The 20093-nt window shown below is 41.0% G+C and overlaps 2 protein-coding genes across 2 annotated transcripts in view; one reads left to right on the top strand and one right to left on the bottom strand.

The window, feature by feature from the left end:
• Nucleotides 1-16496, top strand: part of DNAJC13 (DnaJ heat shock protein family (Hsp40) member C13) — a 52140-nt gene extending 35644 nt beyond the window's left edge. The window contains exons 39-57 of the mRNA XM_026842164.1: nt 455-529; nt 726-845; nt 1709-1888; nt 2775-2942; nt 3528-3641; nt 3962-4078; nt 4575-4752; nt 5786-5877; nt 6227-6326; nt 6796-6870; nt 7030-7142; nt 7547-7716; nt 8090-8132; nt 9054-9227; nt 10238-10417; nt 10663-10803; nt 11279-11422; nt 12238-12337; nt 15651-16496. Coding sequence (XP_026697965.1) covers nt 455-529; nt 726-845; nt 1709-1888; nt 2775-2942; nt 3528-3641; nt 3962-4078; nt 4575-4752; nt 5786-5877; nt 6227-6326; nt 6796-6870; nt 7030-7142; nt 7547-7716; nt 8090-8132; nt 9054-9227; nt 10238-10417; nt 10663-10803; nt 11279-11422; nt 12238-12337; nt 15651-15748 — 2382 coding nt within the window. The 3' untranslated portion in view covers nt 15749-16496. The remainder of the gene's footprint in view (nt 1-454; nt 530-725; nt 846-1708; nt 1889-2774; nt 2943-3527; nt 3642-3961; nt 4079-4574; nt 4753-5785; nt 5878-6226; nt 6327-6795; nt 6871-7029; nt 7143-7546; nt 7717-8089; nt 8133-9053; nt 9228-10237; nt 10418-10662; nt 10804-11278; nt 11423-12237; nt 12338-15650) is intronic.
• A 1260-nt stretch (nt 16497-17756) lies between these two features.
• Nucleotides 17757-20093, bottom strand: part of ACAD11 (acyl-CoA dehydrogenase family member 11) — a 33369-nt gene continuing 31032 nt past the window's right edge. Inside the window, exons 19-21 of the mRNA XM_026842877.1 lie at nt 19127-19243; nt 18578-18687; nt 17757-18118 (exon numbers count right to left, since the gene is read on the bottom strand). Coding sequence (XP_026698678.1) covers nt 18004-18118; nt 18578-18687; nt 19127-19243 — 342 coding nt within the window. The 3' untranslated portion in view covers nt 17757-18003. The remainder of the gene's footprint in view (nt 18119-18577; nt 18688-19126; nt 19244-20093) is intronic.

The raw sequence follows: 20093 nt of genomic DNA, 5'->3' as shown, positions 1-20093 counted from the left end.
ACACCCCCAGGTCCCCTATCTGACTGGCAGCTTTCCAGCCACTCTGCCCCAAGCCTGTAGCATTGCATGGGGTTGTGACCCAAGTGAAAGATTCAGCATTTGGCTGCCTTGAAACTCGTACAGTTGGCCTTGTCCTATCACTCCAGCCTGTTCAGATCTCTCTGTAGAGCCTCCCTACCCTCAAGCAGATCAACACTCCTGCCTGAGTTGGTGTCATTTGCAGACTGACTGAGGTATTAACTCATGTGAGAATTCTGTCACCTCCAAATCACTAAAGGCCAGTTCCAGCACTTGCAAGGAATTTTGCTCCTACAAACCATTTGAGCAAACAGCAGATTTTGTTAAATGTTTCCTTCCAGCCATTAAAATTAGGTTTACTAGCTAATGTTGTATTTCTGCCAGCCTTTATCAGTTTTTGTTGTGACTGAAATCGTGCATCATTCAATCCTCACAGGTATTGCAAGAAGCATTTAATCGTTGTGTAGCAGTCTTGACTTATTCTAGTAAACCAGATGATATGTCTGTGCAGGTAAGTTGCAGCAACTTTGATTGTATCAGCTTCTCAAAAGACAATATATGTTACAGTATATATATAATACGATAATAAATATGAATGTGTGTATATGCAATATAAAAATCGATATAGTATTATATGTATTAAAAAATAAGATGGTAAACATGCATTTCCCCTCCAGTTGGAACCAATAAAATACTGCTTTTTCTAGGTATGTGGATATATTAGTAAGTGTTACAGTGTAGCAGCTCAGTTTGAGGAGTGCAGAGAGAAGATTACAGAAATGCCCAACATCATTAAGGACCTCTGTAGGCTACTGTATTATGGCAAGGTAAGAGCTCCTTTCCTTTGCCCAAATGGGTATTTAACTGTTAAATATTTAGGGGAATGTTGTGCTTTTAAGGGAGGTAGGACAGTCGTAGAGACTGATCAAACTTTTCTGTAAGATCTCAGCTTATCATTATTGGAATCAGAACTCTACTGCTTTCTTCTGAACACTTGTATCTGAAACCATTCAGTGAACTTAAAATGTAATCACTATAAAGATACAGCTGCTTTTGGCTTTAGCTGACATGTCTAGCTGATTGGTTTACTGCACTAAATCATCAGATAAAAGTGCTAGAGCTAGATCGTATTTAAGCAGATAGACTCCTAGATCAGCATAAACTCTGGGAACAGTATTCAAGAAGTTTTGTTGCCATTTAGCTCTTTAGAACTTTATGCTATAGAAATGCTGAGTTTTGTCTGAATTAAGAAAGGAAAGCTTGTCTTGAACTCTTCATACAGGGTACGTGAAAACAAATCAGAAGACTGTAAAACTAGATTATAGTAATTGACTACAGATGCTTGTGTGTTTAGTCCCTGCAGAACATATGTATTGCCATAAAAAGCTCACCTGGGAATCTCTGCCACCTTCTTGAATTGTTTTTCCACCAGTTCATCAATGGTCCTTTTTGGTCATGAAACAAGTATTCAAGTACTTTTACTTCAAATGATACTGACTAATTAGCCATGGTTTTTGGCTACCAGCCATTAACTTCAACAGCAGATGTTCTGCCTACTTCAGTTTTCATCTCTGTGCTGCTTAGATAGGACTAGAATCAACAAATTTTGGCTTCAAGTCTCTGTTTGGTAAGGAAGCCAGTTGGCTTTCTTTGGTCGCAAGTACTAAGGCAAACTTTTTTCCTCCCTCAGAACATACCACGAGTAGCTGCTTTGGGAGTAGAGTGTGTTAGTTCCTTTGCTTTAGATTACTGGCTACAAACCCACTTGTTCCAAGCTGGAGTTCTCTGGTACTTACTGGGTTACCTCTTCAACTATGACTATACACTAGAAGAGAGTGGTATTCAGAAAAGTGAAGATTCGAATCACCAGGTAATGTTAACATGGTGCATACTCTCAGACAGTGATGGTTGTTGCTTGCCATCTCTTATTAACAAAATAAGTGTATTCAAATACTTATTAGAATCGGTGAATTACATGAACAATAATGTTAACAGCAGCTTTGGAAGGGCATTTTTGTGTAGTAGTGTAAATAATGTTGTTCGGGTTTTTTTGTTTTTTAAAGAGTAGCTCATGTTTTGAGTTCAGATGTCAAAGTTGCCAAAACCTGTAGTTTCTAATAGACTTAATGCAAGAGACTTTTATCTACATTGAACAGCAAAACAGTAAATTTATTCAATAATAAGTTTGGGTTTTTTTCCTCTTGAGGTTCAGCTGAAGGGGTTGTCTAGTGATACCATAAACTTATCTGAAATGTCTGCTTTAGGACTGTATTGTCCCTTTGCCCCACAGTGGCTTCAGACCTCAATTTCCTTAAATGGTCACCCACTAAGTATGGCATTTCTTCCTCAGCTGCTGGATGAGATGAGCTTTGAAGAGTATTGTAGTTATTAACTCTTGTATCACTGTCATAAAAAGCTAGTTATGCTGATATTTGACTGTACTAGCAGGAACCATTGTCTGGTCAGAAGCTATTACACTAAATAGCTTCCGTAGCTTTCAGATCATCTTAGTGTCCCAGTTTTTTCTACTTATCAGGGCTCATGTCTGACTACCCACAACATTAAGCCCATGACACAGTGATCATATTGTGCTGTTCTGCAGCACCTAGTGTTTTATTACGTATCAATGCATAATTAGTGATGCAGATAAGTAGAGAATGCCAATTCTTTTCTGGTGCAGAAGTGTTGAACAACTCTTTCTGGTTATTCTGATATTTTTCCAGTAAACTCTTAAGATTTTTATAACTATTTTTCAGGAAGTAGCAAATAGCCTTGCTAAGCTCAGTCTCTTGGCCTTGAGTCGCCTTGGAGGGTATCTCTCTGAAGAACAAGCTACACCTGAAAACCCAACGATCAGGAAAAGCTTGGCTGGAATGCTGACACCCTATATTGCAAGGAAACTCGCTGTGGTCAGTCCTACTGAGGTAAGTATCTGTTGACCAAAACTTTCTCTAGTGATTTATGGAGGGGAGTACCTAGTCATTCTAAAGCAGTGAATTCTCTTGGACCAACCTGATACAGAGAACAGCAGTGATTTCTCTTTGCAGTTGGAGTAACTGTAAGAAAAACTGTGTTAGCCTCAAACACTATGGATAGGAACAGTGTCCTATAGAATAATATTTGTGAAGCAAATATGGAAGCAAAGAAGTTAACTGTTGAAGGCTTAAGGATATAATGATGACAGAGAGCAAAGGCTAGACTCTCTTTAAAAGTGGTGCCAAGGAAGCTGTCTGCAGAGATACTGCAAATAGTTGCCGCTCACTGTCAAAAATAGTCTGAAGTGTGGCTCAAAGCAGAATAAAGAAAAATTATAGGTTGTACTGTACCAAATAACTTACACGTACTGTTTTTCCAGTATGGGGGGAAAACTTGACACTTTAAACTTACAAAATTGGTCTATTTGTTACTGAGATTGGATTAACTAATATCACGTAACATGCTGGTTAGGGTGTGTAATGATCCAAAACTGTTGTAAACATGCTATATCATGTGAATTCCTTATTTCTTAGACTCTGAAGATGCTTAACAGTAACACAGAGAACCCGTACTTGATCTGGAACAATGGGACAAGAGCTGAATTACTTGAGTTTTTGGAATCTCAACAAGAAAGCATGATTAAGAGAGTAAGATACTCTTTACTTTAAATCTCACTACTATTTCTTCTAAACTGTTCTGTTTTGACACATCCACTTGTAATGCAATGATATAGTTACTATCCATTGCTGTGTCTACTCCTAAGTCAGTTTCTTCATTCAGTTGTCTTAAAAACAAAACAAATAAGTTTGCTTGTTTATTTCTTGTAATGTTTCAATTTGTTTCGAGCTTTTGACTTTAGCAAAGCTTTGTTTTCTGTTCATGTACTATTTCATTATTGGTTTATAGCTTTACACTTTCTACAAGATTATTTTCTGTCTGAACTTGTGCTGCTTATCTCTGCTTAAAGGGTGATTGTGACAAGAGCTATGGATCTGACTTTGTCTTCAGTGATCATGCAAAGGAACTTATTGTGGGAGAGATTTTTGTTAGAGTCTATAATGAGGTCCCTACCTTCCAACTAGAGGTGAGATGTAGCTAAAACCTTGCTGTTAAAACTAGTTTTTCGAATATTACTTCTTCCTTTCTGTGTCTCAGTGCAAACAGAACAGAGCAAATATAAAATCTTAAGGAAATTTTCTTCATCATGATCAGCATGTTATGGGATATCTCTCTGTTAGAGCAGAATGAATGAAAAAGAGCAGCGAGTGTCATAGGTCATGCTGCTTTGTATGTCTCTGCCTTTTCTCTACAAGCTTGCACTGCAGACACTCAGGTTGGTTCTGGGAGGTAGTAATTCTGCCTAGTGGCATTGCTGTTCATCTATGTACATGGAAAAACAGACACCTTAAGAGTACTGTTGAAGTAGTTGCAGCTTTGTAAGGGTATGTTTAGATATAAATAGTTAATGTGCTCCAGATGTTATAGCGATCATAGGAAAGGGTTGCCTTTGGATACACTTTCTTCTAATGTGAATACTGTCGCATCATACAGCTAAAAATGCTCTCATCTCTAATTTAAAGCTTCCTAAAGCATTTGCTGCAAGCCTCTTGGATTACATAGGCTCACAAGCACAGTACCTTCATACGCTAATGGCAATAACACAGACTGGGAAAGTAGAGTCCAATCAACATGGAGATCGGTTACGGAGAGTTGAAATGGCCCTGGAGGCTCTGAGAAACGTGATAAAGCACAACTCAGGTAGGCTTAAAACTGAACTTCTGTGATAAGATTGTCCATAAGAAAGCCTTAAAATTGCAGACCTCTGTAGTCTTTACCAGCAAGAGGAAACTTGTTTTACTGGCTAATAGACTTTAGCACTGTTGAGCCAAACTTGCTTTTTCCTGGAGAACAGTATCAGTAGATGTAGTAAAGTTCTGTGTGAAATCCAAGCCTTATCTATTTTTTTCTCTGAAACATTGGATTTTAACTCTAATTCTAGCCTGCTGTTGCCAGGAGGACAAACCTCTTAAATGAAACTTTCTGTAATCCTTCAAATAATCTTTAGCTGATTTTTAAACTTCCTCACATCAAAAAGAACCACCTTGAGCTGAATACTGCCTACTAGTAAACACCTAAAAACTGCCAGGTCCTTATTAAAGCAGGAAGAGAAGATGCTTTTGAGAGTGGGCAGCTAATGCCAACAAAGATTTATGACCAGGTATCAGTGTACAGACTGGAAAAGCCTGACACATGATTAGGATGTTTTCCTACTGTATTGTACGTTAGTTCTAAAAGCAACTTAGGTTACTATCACGGCTTCTAATAATAGCTGGTTAGGTTGTTCTCAGCCTGGATTCTCTGTATTTAGCAATTATAACACTGAAGGCAGCTGTTACTGCTGCAGACAGCAAGCCTACTCTGAGCTGGGAGAATCAGGAGGAAATGTGTTTGAAGACAAGAAGTACTGATGATAAATTATGAAATAACTTGCTTATTTATCTTGTAAGGGTGCAGATAACTAGGTAGTCCAAGAACTAGCTCAGTTACTTGCCTTACACAAGGAAGTATCCTCTGCTTTTGGAATATTGTTGACCTGAGACTTTGTGGAAACTGGATTAATAGACAAGACTTGATAATTTTCTAATTCTGTAGGAGGTGTTAGAACTACTGTGGCAGACTACGTACAGACGTGTAGTATTTAACATCCCACTGTACAGTGAAATGTGGGCTTGGGATGGCCTTCATTGTATGTTTTGGCTAACAAGAAGATAACTTATCTGGTCTCTCACAGGTTCTGAGTGTGAATGCATAGGTCACTTTAAGTTGATATTCTCCCTTCTGCGTGTTCATGGAGCTGGCCAGGTGCAGCAGTTGGCTCTGGAGGTAAAAAGCCAAACAAAAAAAAAGCCCTATCCCCCCTCCCCCCATCTGGATGCTCTACTTAATGAGCATAAACAAACTTGATTGTGTAACTTGGAATAGTCCCTAAGAAGTATCAGGATTGGGGTTGCAAGGTGTCAGTTCCTCCTTAGAGGAACAAGTGATAGCTTCTTGCCTGTGTCTTTGCTCACTTCTTTCCTGAGGTGACAAGACAATTTGGTGGCAGGAATAAATATTGTAAATATTAGCTATATTGGCCAGGGAGGTGACTGACTTCCATCATACATTGCATTTTCTGGACAACATCTTCACAGCTGGAATATAATCAAGTGTTGTTTCTGATCTTTTACAGGTAGTGAACATAGTAACAAGTAACCAAGAATGTGTTAACAACATTGCTGAGGCAATGGTTCTTGCTAACTTACTGGCACTCCTGCATTCCTTACCTTCAAGTACGTACTACCATAGAATTCATAGTCTTGCGAGGCAAAGGATTTCCAACTCAGAAATTAATTAGAATGCAGCTGGCTGATCTTACTACTGAGTTTTAGGTTAAAAGAGCATTTTGGTGGGGATGGTTAAAAAAAGTTCCGTGTAACCTCTTTGTTGCCTTAAGTGTGTGAGCTGAAACATATGAATTGCAGGTATTCAAATTGTTTGAATTGTGTAGTATTTCATTGACTAATTCTTTTAGGGAACTGAGGTAGTAAATATCTAATTAAGAAGCTATGCCATACTAGAACGTATGACTGATTTGACATTTCTTAAGTAACTGAATTTAGCTAGAAATCCCTAAGATTGCAATTGTCACAAGCTTTACTGCAGTTTTGATACAGCTTTCTGTTAAGATCAGTTTAGTTCATCTTTGATTAGTTAATAGAGTATGTGGCACAAAGTTCTTAAAACTTTTTATTTTGACAGGTCGGCAGCTTGTCCTGGAAACTTTGTATGCTCTGACATCTAGCACAAAAATAATTAAAGAGGCCATGGCAAAAGGTATAGTACTACATTGAAAGCAAACGTTTCTGCAACACAGTACTTAAATACAGTGGACAAATCTTACTCTTCCCTTTAGAACAATCAATATGGAATTGGTGAATCTATACTACTTATGGTCAGAAAAAAATTTGAATCTTTTCCTATCTCTTTGTACAGGTGCATTAATCTACTTACTAGATATGTTTTGCAACTCAACTCATCCACAGGTCCGAGCCCAAACAGCAGAACTCTTTGCCAAAATGACTGCAGATAAGCTGGTGGGTCCAAAGGTAAGAATCTTAACAGCTCTTGTTGGAACTCTTATCTTGTTACCTGCCCCTCTAAAGATGGAACAAAAAAAACCCTCTTCTGTGACTGAAACATGCACGTGAAGAGGAATCTGGCTTTTTCAAAATAGTTAACTCTTAATCTGTGAGCAGACTTTTAGAAGCAGTTTTATTTATTGTAACTACAGATGGAAACCATACTATTTATTATAATGACTTAGACACCTGGATTTCAGATCTGTCATTGGCTATCGCTATTTAAAACAGAGCACTATTTTATTTTCTGGTTTTGTGTTCTAGAAGTTGGCTTTGTAGCCCTACAAATAATTGGACTTCCTAGAGTTCTCCATTTTCCTGTCAGTTTGTCTTATGGTATACCAAATGTCAATTTTGTTCACCCTTCCTAGGTTAGAATTACACTAATGAAATTTTTACCCGGAGTCTTCATGGATGCCATGAGAGACAACCCTGAAGCTGCTGTTCATATCTTTGAGGGAACTCATGAAAATCCTGAGTTAATTTGGAATGACAACTCCAGGGAGAAAGTATCAACAACAGTTCGAGAAATGATGCTTGAGTATGTGGAGACCTACTGATTAAGTATTTCCTTAACTGAGACACTCTTTTAGTGGCAGTAAATTGGAGGTGCTATAGAAGAACTGTCAGAGAGAACTCTGTATGTAAAAAGTAGAATCCTTGCAAACCAGACCAGTAAAAAGAAACTTGTTCAGTGTTTGTATGTTGTACCTGTAACTCAGTGACACAGGTGTGGTTTGTGCACAATCCAGGTGTTTGCTCACTGCTGTAAGATTTGGGAGGGGGTTATAATGCAGAGAAAATGGGGTTTAGAAACCCAAAATACTTCACAATGGCGGAGGGGGACTGGGGTGTCAAGCAGGGAAGACTACTGCTGCTTTTACTGCTCATTAAAACTTACTTTCTTTTTAAAGGCACTTTAAACTTCAGAGGGACAACCCAGACACTAACTGGAAGGTAAAAGTATACTGTTTCTGCTTTGAGTGTGCCCAGGGAGACTATAGCCAGCTGATAATATATGTGTGTATGTAACTCTGACGGGATTTCCTCTTCAAGTACCAGCAGGAACTCACTGCTGTGCTAACATAAATGCTTTAATGTTGAATTGATGCTTTTGTTACTACTTGTACCTTGAAATTAGACACTTTATTGGCAGTGCTTTGGCCCATAATACTCAATTTCCTGGTAGTTCAGGTTTTTCTAAACTGATGAAAAGTCAGCAGCAAAGGAGAATACCAGTTTGCTGGAAAAAGTTTTGTGAGTTACTATATAGCTGTAGTAAAGTTGCTCTTTGTAAATGTTCAGGAACGTTAGTAAGTCACAGAGTCTCAAAAATTATTGTCCTGAGCCATTCCATCACATCAGGTCAGTCCATGAGATGTTTCAGTCTGCAGTATTCCCCAATATCTGTGAAAGGCCAGGCATGACTTCCTCCCAACAGTGCTCTAATTCAACACTAAAACAACTTCATAACGCATGCAGGATGGCTGTTTGATTCAGGTGGAAACTTCCCTAGGTTGGTGGTAAGAAACCTTCCCCTGAAGTGTGCAGAGAAGAAAGGAAAGGGCTGTTTTATCAGCCTTGTTGCTGGTAGTTGTCTTGAACTAGTGGTAAACCACTAGTGTAGTTGTAGACTCAGTTACTTGTGTTCTTCGAAAGAAAAGTTCACCACAGTGGTACTACCTGCACTGTTCTTACTCTGACTTCTTACCTCATGTTTCTTCAAGATGAAGTGTGTGTTGGTCTTGCACAGCTTAGTTTTGGAGAATACAGTTTGTTTGGTGACCCTTACCACTTAAGAGTCATGATGTTAGAGAAACAATTGCAACTCTCACAAATACCCTTGCCAATAACTCCTCCTACTTTACAATTCAACAGCTGCCTGAAGACTTTGCTGTGGTGTATGGTGAGGCAGAAGGTGAACTTTCAGTAGGGGGAGTCTTCCTAAGGATTTTTATTGCCCAGCCGGCCTGGGTTTTACGGAAACCAAGAGAATTTCTCATTGCACTGTTGGAAAAGTTTACTGAACTGCTGGAGAAAAATAACCCCCATGTAAGATGATTTTTCTGATTCTACTCTTTGAATTTGTTTAGCAGTCTTAAACTACTTGTCTTTTAGTATCTGATTAACTTGAATTCTCACACTTTCTTTCCAATGTGAATGACTTAATTTTGTCTGCTTGTTGACTCTCTGTAAAAGCAGTAGATATGTTTAGGCAGCTTCTGAACACGAGTCAGTGCTTTTAAAGTCCCTGAAGCCACAGAACTAGCTTCATTAAGTCTTAGAGGCTTATTTTGTGGTAGAGATGAGACTTAACAAATGAAGTGTCTTTAACTATTCCATGACTGACCAACCTAAGAAAATGACACTTTTTCTACACTGCCGAAAAATTTTCAGCTCTTGACACTTCTGCAACACAAACTTCCCACTCTGGTGGTAAATTGTGATCTATACAGGACTGGCATCTAACAATTAGTGTAATGCAGAGCTGATGTGTTACAGTTTGAATGAGAACAAAGTCAGTAACTTAGTGATATTACTAAAAACTGAATTTTAAACAGTGTTTGGACAGGCTCTGGGTTAGACTTGCAGGGAGGGAACTATCTTGCCCATTGCATAAATGGCATCTTTATTACAAAGATGTGATAGCAGTTTGTGTAGGCATGCAGAATACAGCAAGTGTGGAGAGTGCTGCTGCCCAGACTGCAGAACCCTTTAAGGATTCAGGTGGTCAGCCTAAACATCTGTGCTATCATGCTCCCACTGAGCAAGTTAGCACATGTGCTGCTGTCCCTGTGGAGGCTGCAGCTGCACACCGGCTTCTCTAGATACTGGAATAGAAATTTTTGTGATCTGTGTTCATGAAACTGGTGAATGTCTGCCACTACTGGAGCTGATCATGTTCTTTGTTTAGGTCATGCTCTTGTCTTAACAATTGCAAAGCAAAGTGATACGATCAGAGCATTAGGGAAAAGACCTATAATGGTGAGAAATGTTACTATTATGGTGATACATAAGTCTTCATTGAATTGTGCTTCCTTTTGCTTTTTGGTTTTCTGCAGGGGGAAACTTTAGAAACCATTACAACAGCAACTGTGTGCCTGTTCAGTGCCCAGCCTCAGCTAGCTGATCAAGTTCCTCCCCTTGGTCATCTTCACAAGATAATCCAAGCTATGAATCACAAGAATAATGCCATTCCTAAAAGTGCCATTCGAGTCATGCACATACTATCTGACAATGAGGTACTGAATCATTTTAAGTGCTCAAGGGGAGAAAAATGCATAACAAGTTAAATGTGGTGTTTAGTGTTCCTAGAAGGCATTATGTTAACTACAAATACTGTGTACTAGAGGAGCAGGGACTTAAAGCTAATTAATGGGGAATTAATAGATTAAAGATGCTGAGAAATCTATGGTCTTTGCTGACCATATCTACCTTAACCATCAAGTTTAGTATAAAGCACTTGGGATTATTTTTGTCTCTGCAGCTTTGTGTTCGAGCGATGGCATCACTAGAGACCATTAGCCCTCTCATGAATGGAATGAAAAAGAGATCAGATATAGTTGGTGTAGCCTGTGAAGCACTTAATCGAATGTTTCAGAAGGAACAAAATGACTTGGTAGCCCAAGTAAGTAGTACATTCTCAGACTGTGAAAATGTGGTATTTTTATATTTGGGTATCTAAACCGTTCATAAGAATGGAGGTACTGTTCTACTTGTGTCCAGGAGCCTTCCTAGAAGCCATCTCACCAATCGTCCTGTTGGAGAAGTCAGAATTCAGTCCCTTACCCAAAACACAGACCTGTTCAAAGATATTACCTGAGCATTGAAGTTTAATGTGTAGGATAGTGTTGGCTTGTGTCTGAGGAAGGATAATGTAGGAATGCCAGCTAATTTACACCTAAACAGAGCAGAACTGGTGGACAGTGTCTTTTCTTTCTTTTGTATGTATTTATATGACTTAAGAAAAATGGACTAACTTAAACATATTTAATAGCAGCTGTTGGCACTTTTGATCCACACTGATGCTAGTAATGCAAAACATTATGGAGTATGAAGCTTCCTAGTCTCTGTCAGGACAACTCATTTGGGTATGTTTGCAGGCTTTGAGAGCAGATTTGGTCCCTTACCTTCTAAAGCTGCTTGAAGGTATTGGTCTTGAGAACCTGGAAAGCCCATCTGCAACAAAAGCTCAGATTGTTAAAACTCTGAAATCCATGTCTCGCAGCCTGCAGTACGGAGAACAGGTAGGTACTGACAAGCCCCTAACTGGGCTTTGTACACTTGGAACATTAAACTCTGAACATCCCCTGTTTAATTTTATGACTGTCATATGCATCATTCCACCTGTAATGTTAACGTCGGGTAGCTACAAAATCATTATGGCTTGGAACATCTCCATCTTTCTTGTGGTGAGGTCATCGGTTTGATGCCTGCGAAGAGCACTAATCCTAAGTGCAGAAATGTTCTATAAGCTAGTAGCCTTCTACTGAAAACTCTTCAGAACTTGTATTAGAACTGTAGATTGCTTTTTTGTTTCCTGGATAATTACTATTGTAAACAACTGCAGCTGTGTAATGCATTTATATTCAAGTTGGTAAAATTTGTCTCAGTAACTGTGCTAGTTCTCGGTGCCTTTCTCTTACCCTTGTGCTGAAAGTTTTCTCAGAGGGAGGGAAACTGGGGATAGGTCTTTCCTCCAAGTTGGCCCTATTTTCTATAGTATAGGGGAGGTCCTGTTCTGCCTAAGCTCTAGATGCTTGGCAAGTGGCTGTGTGCAGGGTTGCTTTTCCCAGTCATCTAACTGGGGAATGAGGAAGAAAGTCAAGCTACTAAATGCTTTTATGAGCCTTCTGAATTATGTGTTCAGCTGCACAATTCAAATGGAAAAGCAAATTTTTACAGTCTCTTTGGAAATGTGTGATTCTGTATTGTGACCCAAAGTACTGCCATGCTATTTGGTAATCCCTTCAGAATGGTTTGGTTCTAGAAAATGAGTTTGTTCCCCTAGAATGTTATGAGTGTTGCTTGCTCACTGTGTTAATCTCTTCAAATACTGTAGGTAAATGAAATTCTGTCTCGTTCTTCTGTGTGGAGTGCCTTCAAGGATCAGAAACATGACTTGTTCATTTCTGAGACACAAACAGCAGGATACCTCACAGGTTAGCAACCCTTTCCTATTTGTGTTCTAAATAATACTGGACTGTTAATTGTCAGACTTGTCTCTGGAAAGTGTTTATACTCAGGATCTAGTGCCATCATGTGGCCTGAACATTCGATGCTCTAAAACTAGTTTAAGTTTTTAAAACACTTAAACCCCAAACTTTTCCGTAGCTGAGAATGCATTTCTCTGGATAGGCCTTGCTGTCCGTACTTCCGAAACAATCAGAGCAATGGAATCTGGATGCTGGCAAGACTTGCAAGTACTCTGTAGTGATGAAGCAGAGATGTAATCAGAGTCAATGGATCGCAGTAACTTTTCATGCTTTCTCAGGATTAGTCTAGTAGTTATAGAACAAATTGTTTTCCAAGGTTGGGGAGAGGAGCAAACTTCTTCCAAACCCACTTGGACTGTCTGTATGAATTGTGCCATGGGAATCATGCTGCTTTAGTGACAGGCATGCAGTTGTAGTATTGGAGCAGCTGGAATGTGAGTAGCTCGGAGTGCGAGGCCATGTTCCGGTCAGGTTTGGCAGGGCCTGTCTCTGGTGGGAACGGCCTTGTGCCTCTGCATGGAGCTTGTGGCATGCACTTGAACACAGCTGTGGTGACCCTGGGTGAGTCCCTCGCTGGTGCCACCAAGACTGAAATGGCACCATGGGGAGCCAGCTCAGTCCCACTAGCAGCACAGAGGAGCCTTCTAGCTGTGTGTGCTGTGCCCACGTGAGGGATAGCAACTGGTGTGAGCTTCCTTGCTGGTGATGGCACAGCATGGATGTGATCTTAGAACAGTTACGTCGTAGCAAATCAAATTCTGGTTCTTCCTTCACCTGCACGCAGCACTTCAGACACCATCTTTAATGACTTACATTCTGCTGTACCACTGCCCAAAACTTTGCTAGCACAGATCCCTTGCTAGATCTGAAAATACTTTATATAACGATATTGTAGCAAACTTTAAAGCAGCACATGATGCAGCTGACTCCTCAATAGCCATCAGCTGAACAATCATTTGGTCTTAAAAGTTTAGCCTCCCAGGCAAGGTTTCAAAGTCTTTTGTGATGTCAGTATGAACGCTCCCATGTGCCGCACAGAACTTCCCCATCTAACCCAGCATAGGAAGCTTGGAAAAGCTTTTCAGTGTAACTGAACTAGTGAGGGATAAATCAGGTGGCTGTACAGACAAGGAAGTTTTTCTTGCAAGATGCTAGCATGTATTTTGAGAAAATGAAGCAAGAGCCTTTTGTGCCAGGACTTAGACGTTCTAGAAGCAGATGCTTCATATTTTGAGAGCAGGTGTATTGCAACAGTTGATGCTCTTTTCCCCACAAGACTCTGTGCTTTAGCACTGAACAGGAGTGTTCTGTTTACTGCACCATTTAATGGCACTTTGACAAAACACTTGACTCAGTTGGTACTGAATTTCCTTGGTATCTCATAAATACTATAAATTATAAATACGAAGTAAACGCTGGCTGATTACTGGCTAAGAACTGAAACCGTACCAGGCATTGTCAGGCTTGTGGCTGGGGGCAGTGTAGGTATCCAATTGCCCGAAGGCCTGTGCTGCATTTTAAATTGCCTAATGTTTCAGTGCTTGCAAATGTAGAATGAAGATGCTGTACCAATGCAAAGTATAGAGGGAAACCAAACAACGAGCTTTCTTTTTAACCTGCCTTATCTTGTATTCTGCCTTATGTCTTGCTTCAGATTGCTTTGCTATTTGCACTTCCCTTGAAACTTCCCTTGCTTATTTCTCTTCCCTCAGGTGTCTCTTCTCCTTCCCTTCTAACTGGCAGCAGTCCCCTTCACCTGAGAAGTGGGCTTTAGATCTGCTCTGCCAGGCAGCTTGCTAACTTCTGTGTAGCTCTCTAAAGCAGGTAGATACCATCTTGCAAAATGCACGCTGCACTTGCTGCACTCCAAGTAATAGATGCATGTCTAGAACTATAACAAATGTGTGGTCCCAAGCTGCAAAACACTGATAAAGTCCTCTTCTTCAAGCACACAGGAGCAGAAAATTAATAACTGCAGTGGCTGGTACTTGCTGGTAGTACAGATTAATTAAACTGCTGAAGGAGGTTAGGAGTCCTCCCTAATGGAAAGGTCTGAGGGACAGGAGAACTAATGGAATTTTTGCACTAGGATGTGTAGAAGTGGGTCTGGCCTTGGCAGGTGCCTCTGGGCTGGCAAAGAAGTCCCCTGCTGAAGCCAGAGAACTTTCTTTTTTTTTTTTTTTTTTTTTTTTTTTTTTTTTTTTGACCACAGGCACTACTTGCTTTGCTCTCTTGCTTGCAGTAGTATTGTGGGACTGTTTGCAAGGAGACAAATCATGCTCTGATGGTCCAGCTCCAGGCTGTGGTGTGAGAAGGGAGGGTGGGATGTGAAGGGATAGTAAATGTGGGGCAGCTCAGTGAGGGTGACTTAGAGTAGAGGACCCAGCAGAACTTACCATGCTGAAGATGAGCTGTATAGGCTGCAGGTCCAACACCAGGTTGGTTGCTGTATCGATGCAGGAACATGTTGTGGGTTGAGAGTTTCCTACAGTCACTGATCTCATAAGAGTTGCTGTTGAAATGCCTTGTGCTGCAACATGACTTTTTATTGCATTCGTTGAAAGTTTCTGTACGACTCAGTTTTAAACTCCAAGCTGAGGGAGAGGGGCTTGGTCTGCAGTACAAATCTCACTGCCCTTATAGTAATTGGCCTAGAGATTTATTAATGGTAAGGATTCTATATCTCCAGTACAGAGCTGGTATATCTCAAAAATGCTGCTGCTTTCTCCAACTGAAGGCGGAGCTGCCTTGACAAGCACTAGGCAGCTCTGTTTGTTCATGGGACTGCCCCATGAACATTCCTTTAAATATTCAGCTGGGAAAACCTTAGCAGCACTGAAAGCGTCAGTGTGGAGCCCAGTAGTGGGGAATGTGTGCCTGAACTGAGCGTGCTTTGCTCCTGCAGCAGGTCCTTCCCTTAGCAAAGGAAGGCCACCCCCTCCTTGCTGCCACTTCTGCAGCAGAAGGTGAGATGGATAATGCTGGTGCTTGGGGCCCTTCTGTAACTTATTTGGCATGTCAGAATAAAAAATGCTGAGCAAGTCTGAGAATGGCCTCCACAAGGCACTCCACTTAGTGGACTAAGATGCCTTAATTCCTATGTTCCTAGATTCCAAAGAATCTAAGTGAAAGCTCTTAGATACTATTGTTTCAGGTGTCTGTTTGATGTATTATTTGAGTGTTACCAGAGGGAATAAAGCTGTTCAGTTGCTCCTCAGAATCAAAACTAATCAGCAGTATTCTGTTTTCCTCCCAAAAGGCCCTGGAGTTGCTGGTTACCTTACTGCAGGGACGACATCATCTGTAATGCCCAACGTACCACCCCCGGTAGACAATGAAGTGGGAGACGGCAGCTAAGGACTGGAAATCTCGTGAAAGAGACAAGGGCAGACTGGCCAGTGATGAGGAACGGCACTTTCCTCCAACACATTGAAGTGAACTTACTGCCTTTCCAAGTGTTTAATGACAGTGTTATTCCTTTTTCTATAACTGTTGGTTTGTTTTTTTTAGGAAAAGTCAGTGATTCTAACTATCACACTGTAACACAAGAAAGCACTCTGTGGATCAGCTGAAATGGGTACACAAGAATTTTTTCTTGTTGTACGTAAGCACATTTTGTTCCTTTATATTTGTTTACAAGACTGTGAATCAAACTTTCCTAGTTTTTATATTTTATGACTTAGCATGACTGGAGTTGAGCTACAGTCTAGAGGAACTGGGCTAAAATCACTTTGACCTCACCAACCCCCACTAAAAGGGCACCCCTTCTTTTCCCAGTCTGTGATCACCCACATTGAACGTGACTCGCAAGGGGTTTGTCCCTGCACCAGTTCACTGATGTCCTTAATCATTAACATTATCTTTTTCCTGACATCAGACAGCATTAGACATTCGTATGTACAACTGGCTTGACCAAATTGACAAAGCTTCAGCAAAAAAACCTTAAAGTTGACATGTTATGTAAGAAATTAGTGTAATTGTGAAATGTTCTATACATTATCCAGTATATAAAAACTTTCTATATTGAGTGTACATTATACAGATCATTCATATGTACATAAAATTTTAAAATAAAGGGAATTAAGAGCCTTGTTAATGAGAGAAAGGTGGTGGTCTTAAGTAGCTGTTCTTTAATAGGGGAGGAAATGAGAGTAGATAACAGGAATGCCCAGGAACCCTATTTTCGACAGACACATCGTGTGGGTTTTGACAGCCTGAAGCAGAACTCCCAAACCATGGGTAGTGCTGCAGTGCAGGTTGTTCTGTACCTGAAATGGCACTCCAGCCACTGACTTGCTGACATTCCCAACTTCCTAAGAAACATTCTTGGCAGGAAGCAAGAGGAAATGAAGGTGTATGGAAATATAAACAATAATTATTGCTTTCTCAAAAGATTGTAATCATGATTTTAGTCTAATGAACTGACAGGAGATACACTTCTTTGTGGAAAGCTTCCAGGTCTAGGTACTCTGAAATTGTGCCCCCCTGACTGACTTCATCAGGTGTAGCTGGAACACCCTGCGGGTGAAGGCTCGGCAAGAAGAAGACTGAGCCAAACAGGGCATGTTCTCTCCAGGCGTGAACGCTGTGCTAGGGTGGTTGGTTTGTTCATGCAAAAAGTAAACTCTTGTACCCTGAAGTTAATTGTGATCAACCCTTTCTGAGCTGAAAAGCGATTGTTCTAACTTTGTAGTAAGTAGAGGTACTGATGGTGCAGTATGCTGTGGTCTGCTTGGTTCTGGTAATGTATGAACAAGTTCTTTTGTAAGCAACTACTGTTTAAGATGGTTACACAAGCAGAGCTGAGGAACTCTGACCTTTTAGAACTTGACAAAGGTGTTTGGTAGCAGTGGTGGCCATGAACAGCCCTGTGCCAGGTGCAGCCGGTTTGGCCAAATCAGCTCCTCAAAGGGCAGGTGCCTCCTGTGCTCAGGCACACTTAAAAAAGGGTGGGAGGGGGTTTGTGAGGGTGCACAAATGGAGACAGAGAAGGACGGGTGCAAAGGAAGACAAAAGGGACACCTGTAAGGAAAAATGTGAGGAGATGCATCTGGAGAAACAAAGCAGAGGAGTAAAAAGCAAGGAGTAGCAAATAAAGTGCCTCCTGTGCTGCCCCCCAGCCTCACCTGAGGAGAGGTGGGGGATGAGTGAGGGCAGGTGAGAGCATGAGGGAGGGTTGGACTGCAGCTGAGCTTTGGAAAGGGAAAACAGGCATTACCCTAAGTGTTTAATTGTCATTTAATAAAAAAATTAGAAATTTATCCTAGCTTGCAATAAACTAAATTGGGTGAAACTGAGTCAGAACTGCTTTGCCTGCAATAAAAGAATAGAGGACTTTGGCTCAGAGCAAATAAAGCACTTCAGGCCTGTTAAAATAGATTTTATTTAGTGTTAGAAACAATCCAGACAAATTCCAGTATTTACAGGGCATTCTTCAAAGTTTTAAAAGCAAGCCCCTGATTAAGTGTTGTAAATAAAGAGGGAGAGAGTATGTATTGCTTCAAGTTAGAATCAGATTTTTTTGTATTCATCCAATTTTATCTTAAACGTTAGTGCACTGAACAAAAGCTTTCTTAAATCTTCCATCCATTTGACATGGCTTTAGGTTGACCTTAGATTTTTGCAGTTAGCTTCTTTGACTGATCAAGCAGTTCCCATCTTGCGATTGTTGAGAGATGAACTTCATCAGGGCCATCTGCCAGGCGCAAGGTCCGGATATAAGCAAACCTGGGTCGGAAGGAGCTGGGTGAGGGTTTGCCAGCAGGCTGTCTCAGCACTATTTTTGGTTTACCCACCCTTTGAACGGTTGTCTGAAAAGAGCTATCACATAAGAGATACTGCAGAAAAGCCTCCCTGGCAGGACTGAGATGTGTGGGCTGGAAATGCAGAAGGCTGGCTTCTCCCCAAGGCCGGGAGGGATAAGACTGAGCTTTAGAAACAGATCCTCTGTGCTGCTGATAAGAACTACTTCAGATCTAGTGCCAGCTTTTTTTTTCTTTTTTTTTTGTAAGGGTAAAGCAATGCAATTGAACTGGAATTGAATTATAAAAGCAGTTGTTTTAAGTTTTATAGCTTAAAGGCATATGGACCATTATTTCAGGCTACCTGAGGTGAAACAGTATGTACTGGTGTTACAGAATGATCTTAGAATGCTTAGCATCTCCAGATAAGTCTCCCTTTACTCACATAACAGCCAAAGGAAAATCCTGAGAAACTCCAGCTCCACCACACACTTGGATTGCACAATCAATCACTTTAAGCACAGCTCGAGGGACAACCACTTTGGTCATGGCTACCTGGAGTGAGAAGAGAGCTCATCTTATCTAACAGTTTCATAAGCAAGTATTTATCTAACAGTTTTACCCATGACTGGTACCTCACTGTACATTCCTTCCTCTTTGGATTGAACAAGCTCTGCTGTTCCCTGGGTAAAGTAAAACTGTTTCCAGTCACCCCAAACTATCTCAGCATGTTGAGACAAGTGAGCAATACTTGAACTTCTTTAACTTTTCAAAACTTTATCGGATTTCTCATTTAAAAACTTTGAGATGACCCTTTCCAATCTCACGACAATCAAAAGCACATCTTTAGGCCATCTATTTTCAAAATGAAATTATGCTTTCTAATTAGAAGAATAATGTTTAGCAATATGGTTTAGATTGTATTTAAACTGCTTGAATGCACAGGTATTGCATTCCCCAAGTCCCAGCATAAGGCTGCTAAAAAAATTTTTACCTCTTTCCTTGCTTTTCTGTTGCCTAGCATGTCGATCTTGCTGGCTGCTTGTAGCGTAAGCAGTCTAGCCTGTTCTATGCTGAGGCGGCTTTCAGCAATCCAGTGGGCAACAACCTCCTGCAGAAACCAGAGACATGCTTGGCTTTATGTGACTGAACATGCACATGTGTCAGTTAACACATGTGTATGTTCAGTCACTTAGAGACACTTGTGTGCAAATTAGAGCTAGTTTGATGTGTGTACTCTCATAGGAGGAAAAAAGAAAACGATTGACAGAAATATTAAAGATAGAATGGTTCTTTGCCTGACAGGGAAGAGGAAAGGGGGAAAAACTCCAGATTCTAGCATGCTTTCATTTCCTGGTCAGACCTAGTGCCTGCTCCCCCTTTCCAGCCTGTTTTTTAACTCCCTGCTTTCCTGCTACCAGACTGCACAACCCTCTCTCTGTGTAACATGCCCCAGTATACAAAAAGTGGGGGGTGAAAGGGGGGAGGAATTGGTTCTGTCTTGCTTAAACCACTGATGGTGGTGTGTTACACACCCAGACAGACAGCTGCAGGGTGGTACCTGCTGTGTCTGTTCACATTGATGATAAATAGCTCCCTTGCTCCAACTGAAGTTACGGTCCTGGCAGCCCTTCCCTGCACCTCTTAGGTAATGCCCCTCTGCAGCCAACGTACCCCAGTTGAAAAAATGTTCATGTGATGCTTGTCAGTGTAAAGGCTGTTTGGAGCCTGCACCGTGGTGGGCACATGCTCCCACCCGTGGATGCTGTTGCCTTGGCGGCTGCAGGAGCCATCAGCACATGTGCAGTGCTCGCTGCAGCACAAAGCCTGGGGCTCGGCTCAGCCAGCAGAGGTGGTGTGAACCCGGGTGGAATCAGACACACCCTTCTGCCCCCCTCCTGCCTGCGGGGTTGTAACCAACTGCCTGCCCTGAGGGCAGTGGTGAGGGTCAGCCAAGAGCC

This window comes from Athene cunicularia, assembly GCF_003259725.1.
Source record: "Athene cunicularia isolate RWA chromosome 2 unlocalized genomic scaffold, athCun1 chr2_part1, whole genome shotgun sequence".
Lineage (NCBI taxonomy): Eukaryota > Metazoa > Chordata > Aves > Strigiformes > Strigidae > Athene > Athene cunicularia.
Note: the sequence above shows the minus strand (reverse complement) of the source record. Positions and strands in the feature narration are given on the sequence as shown.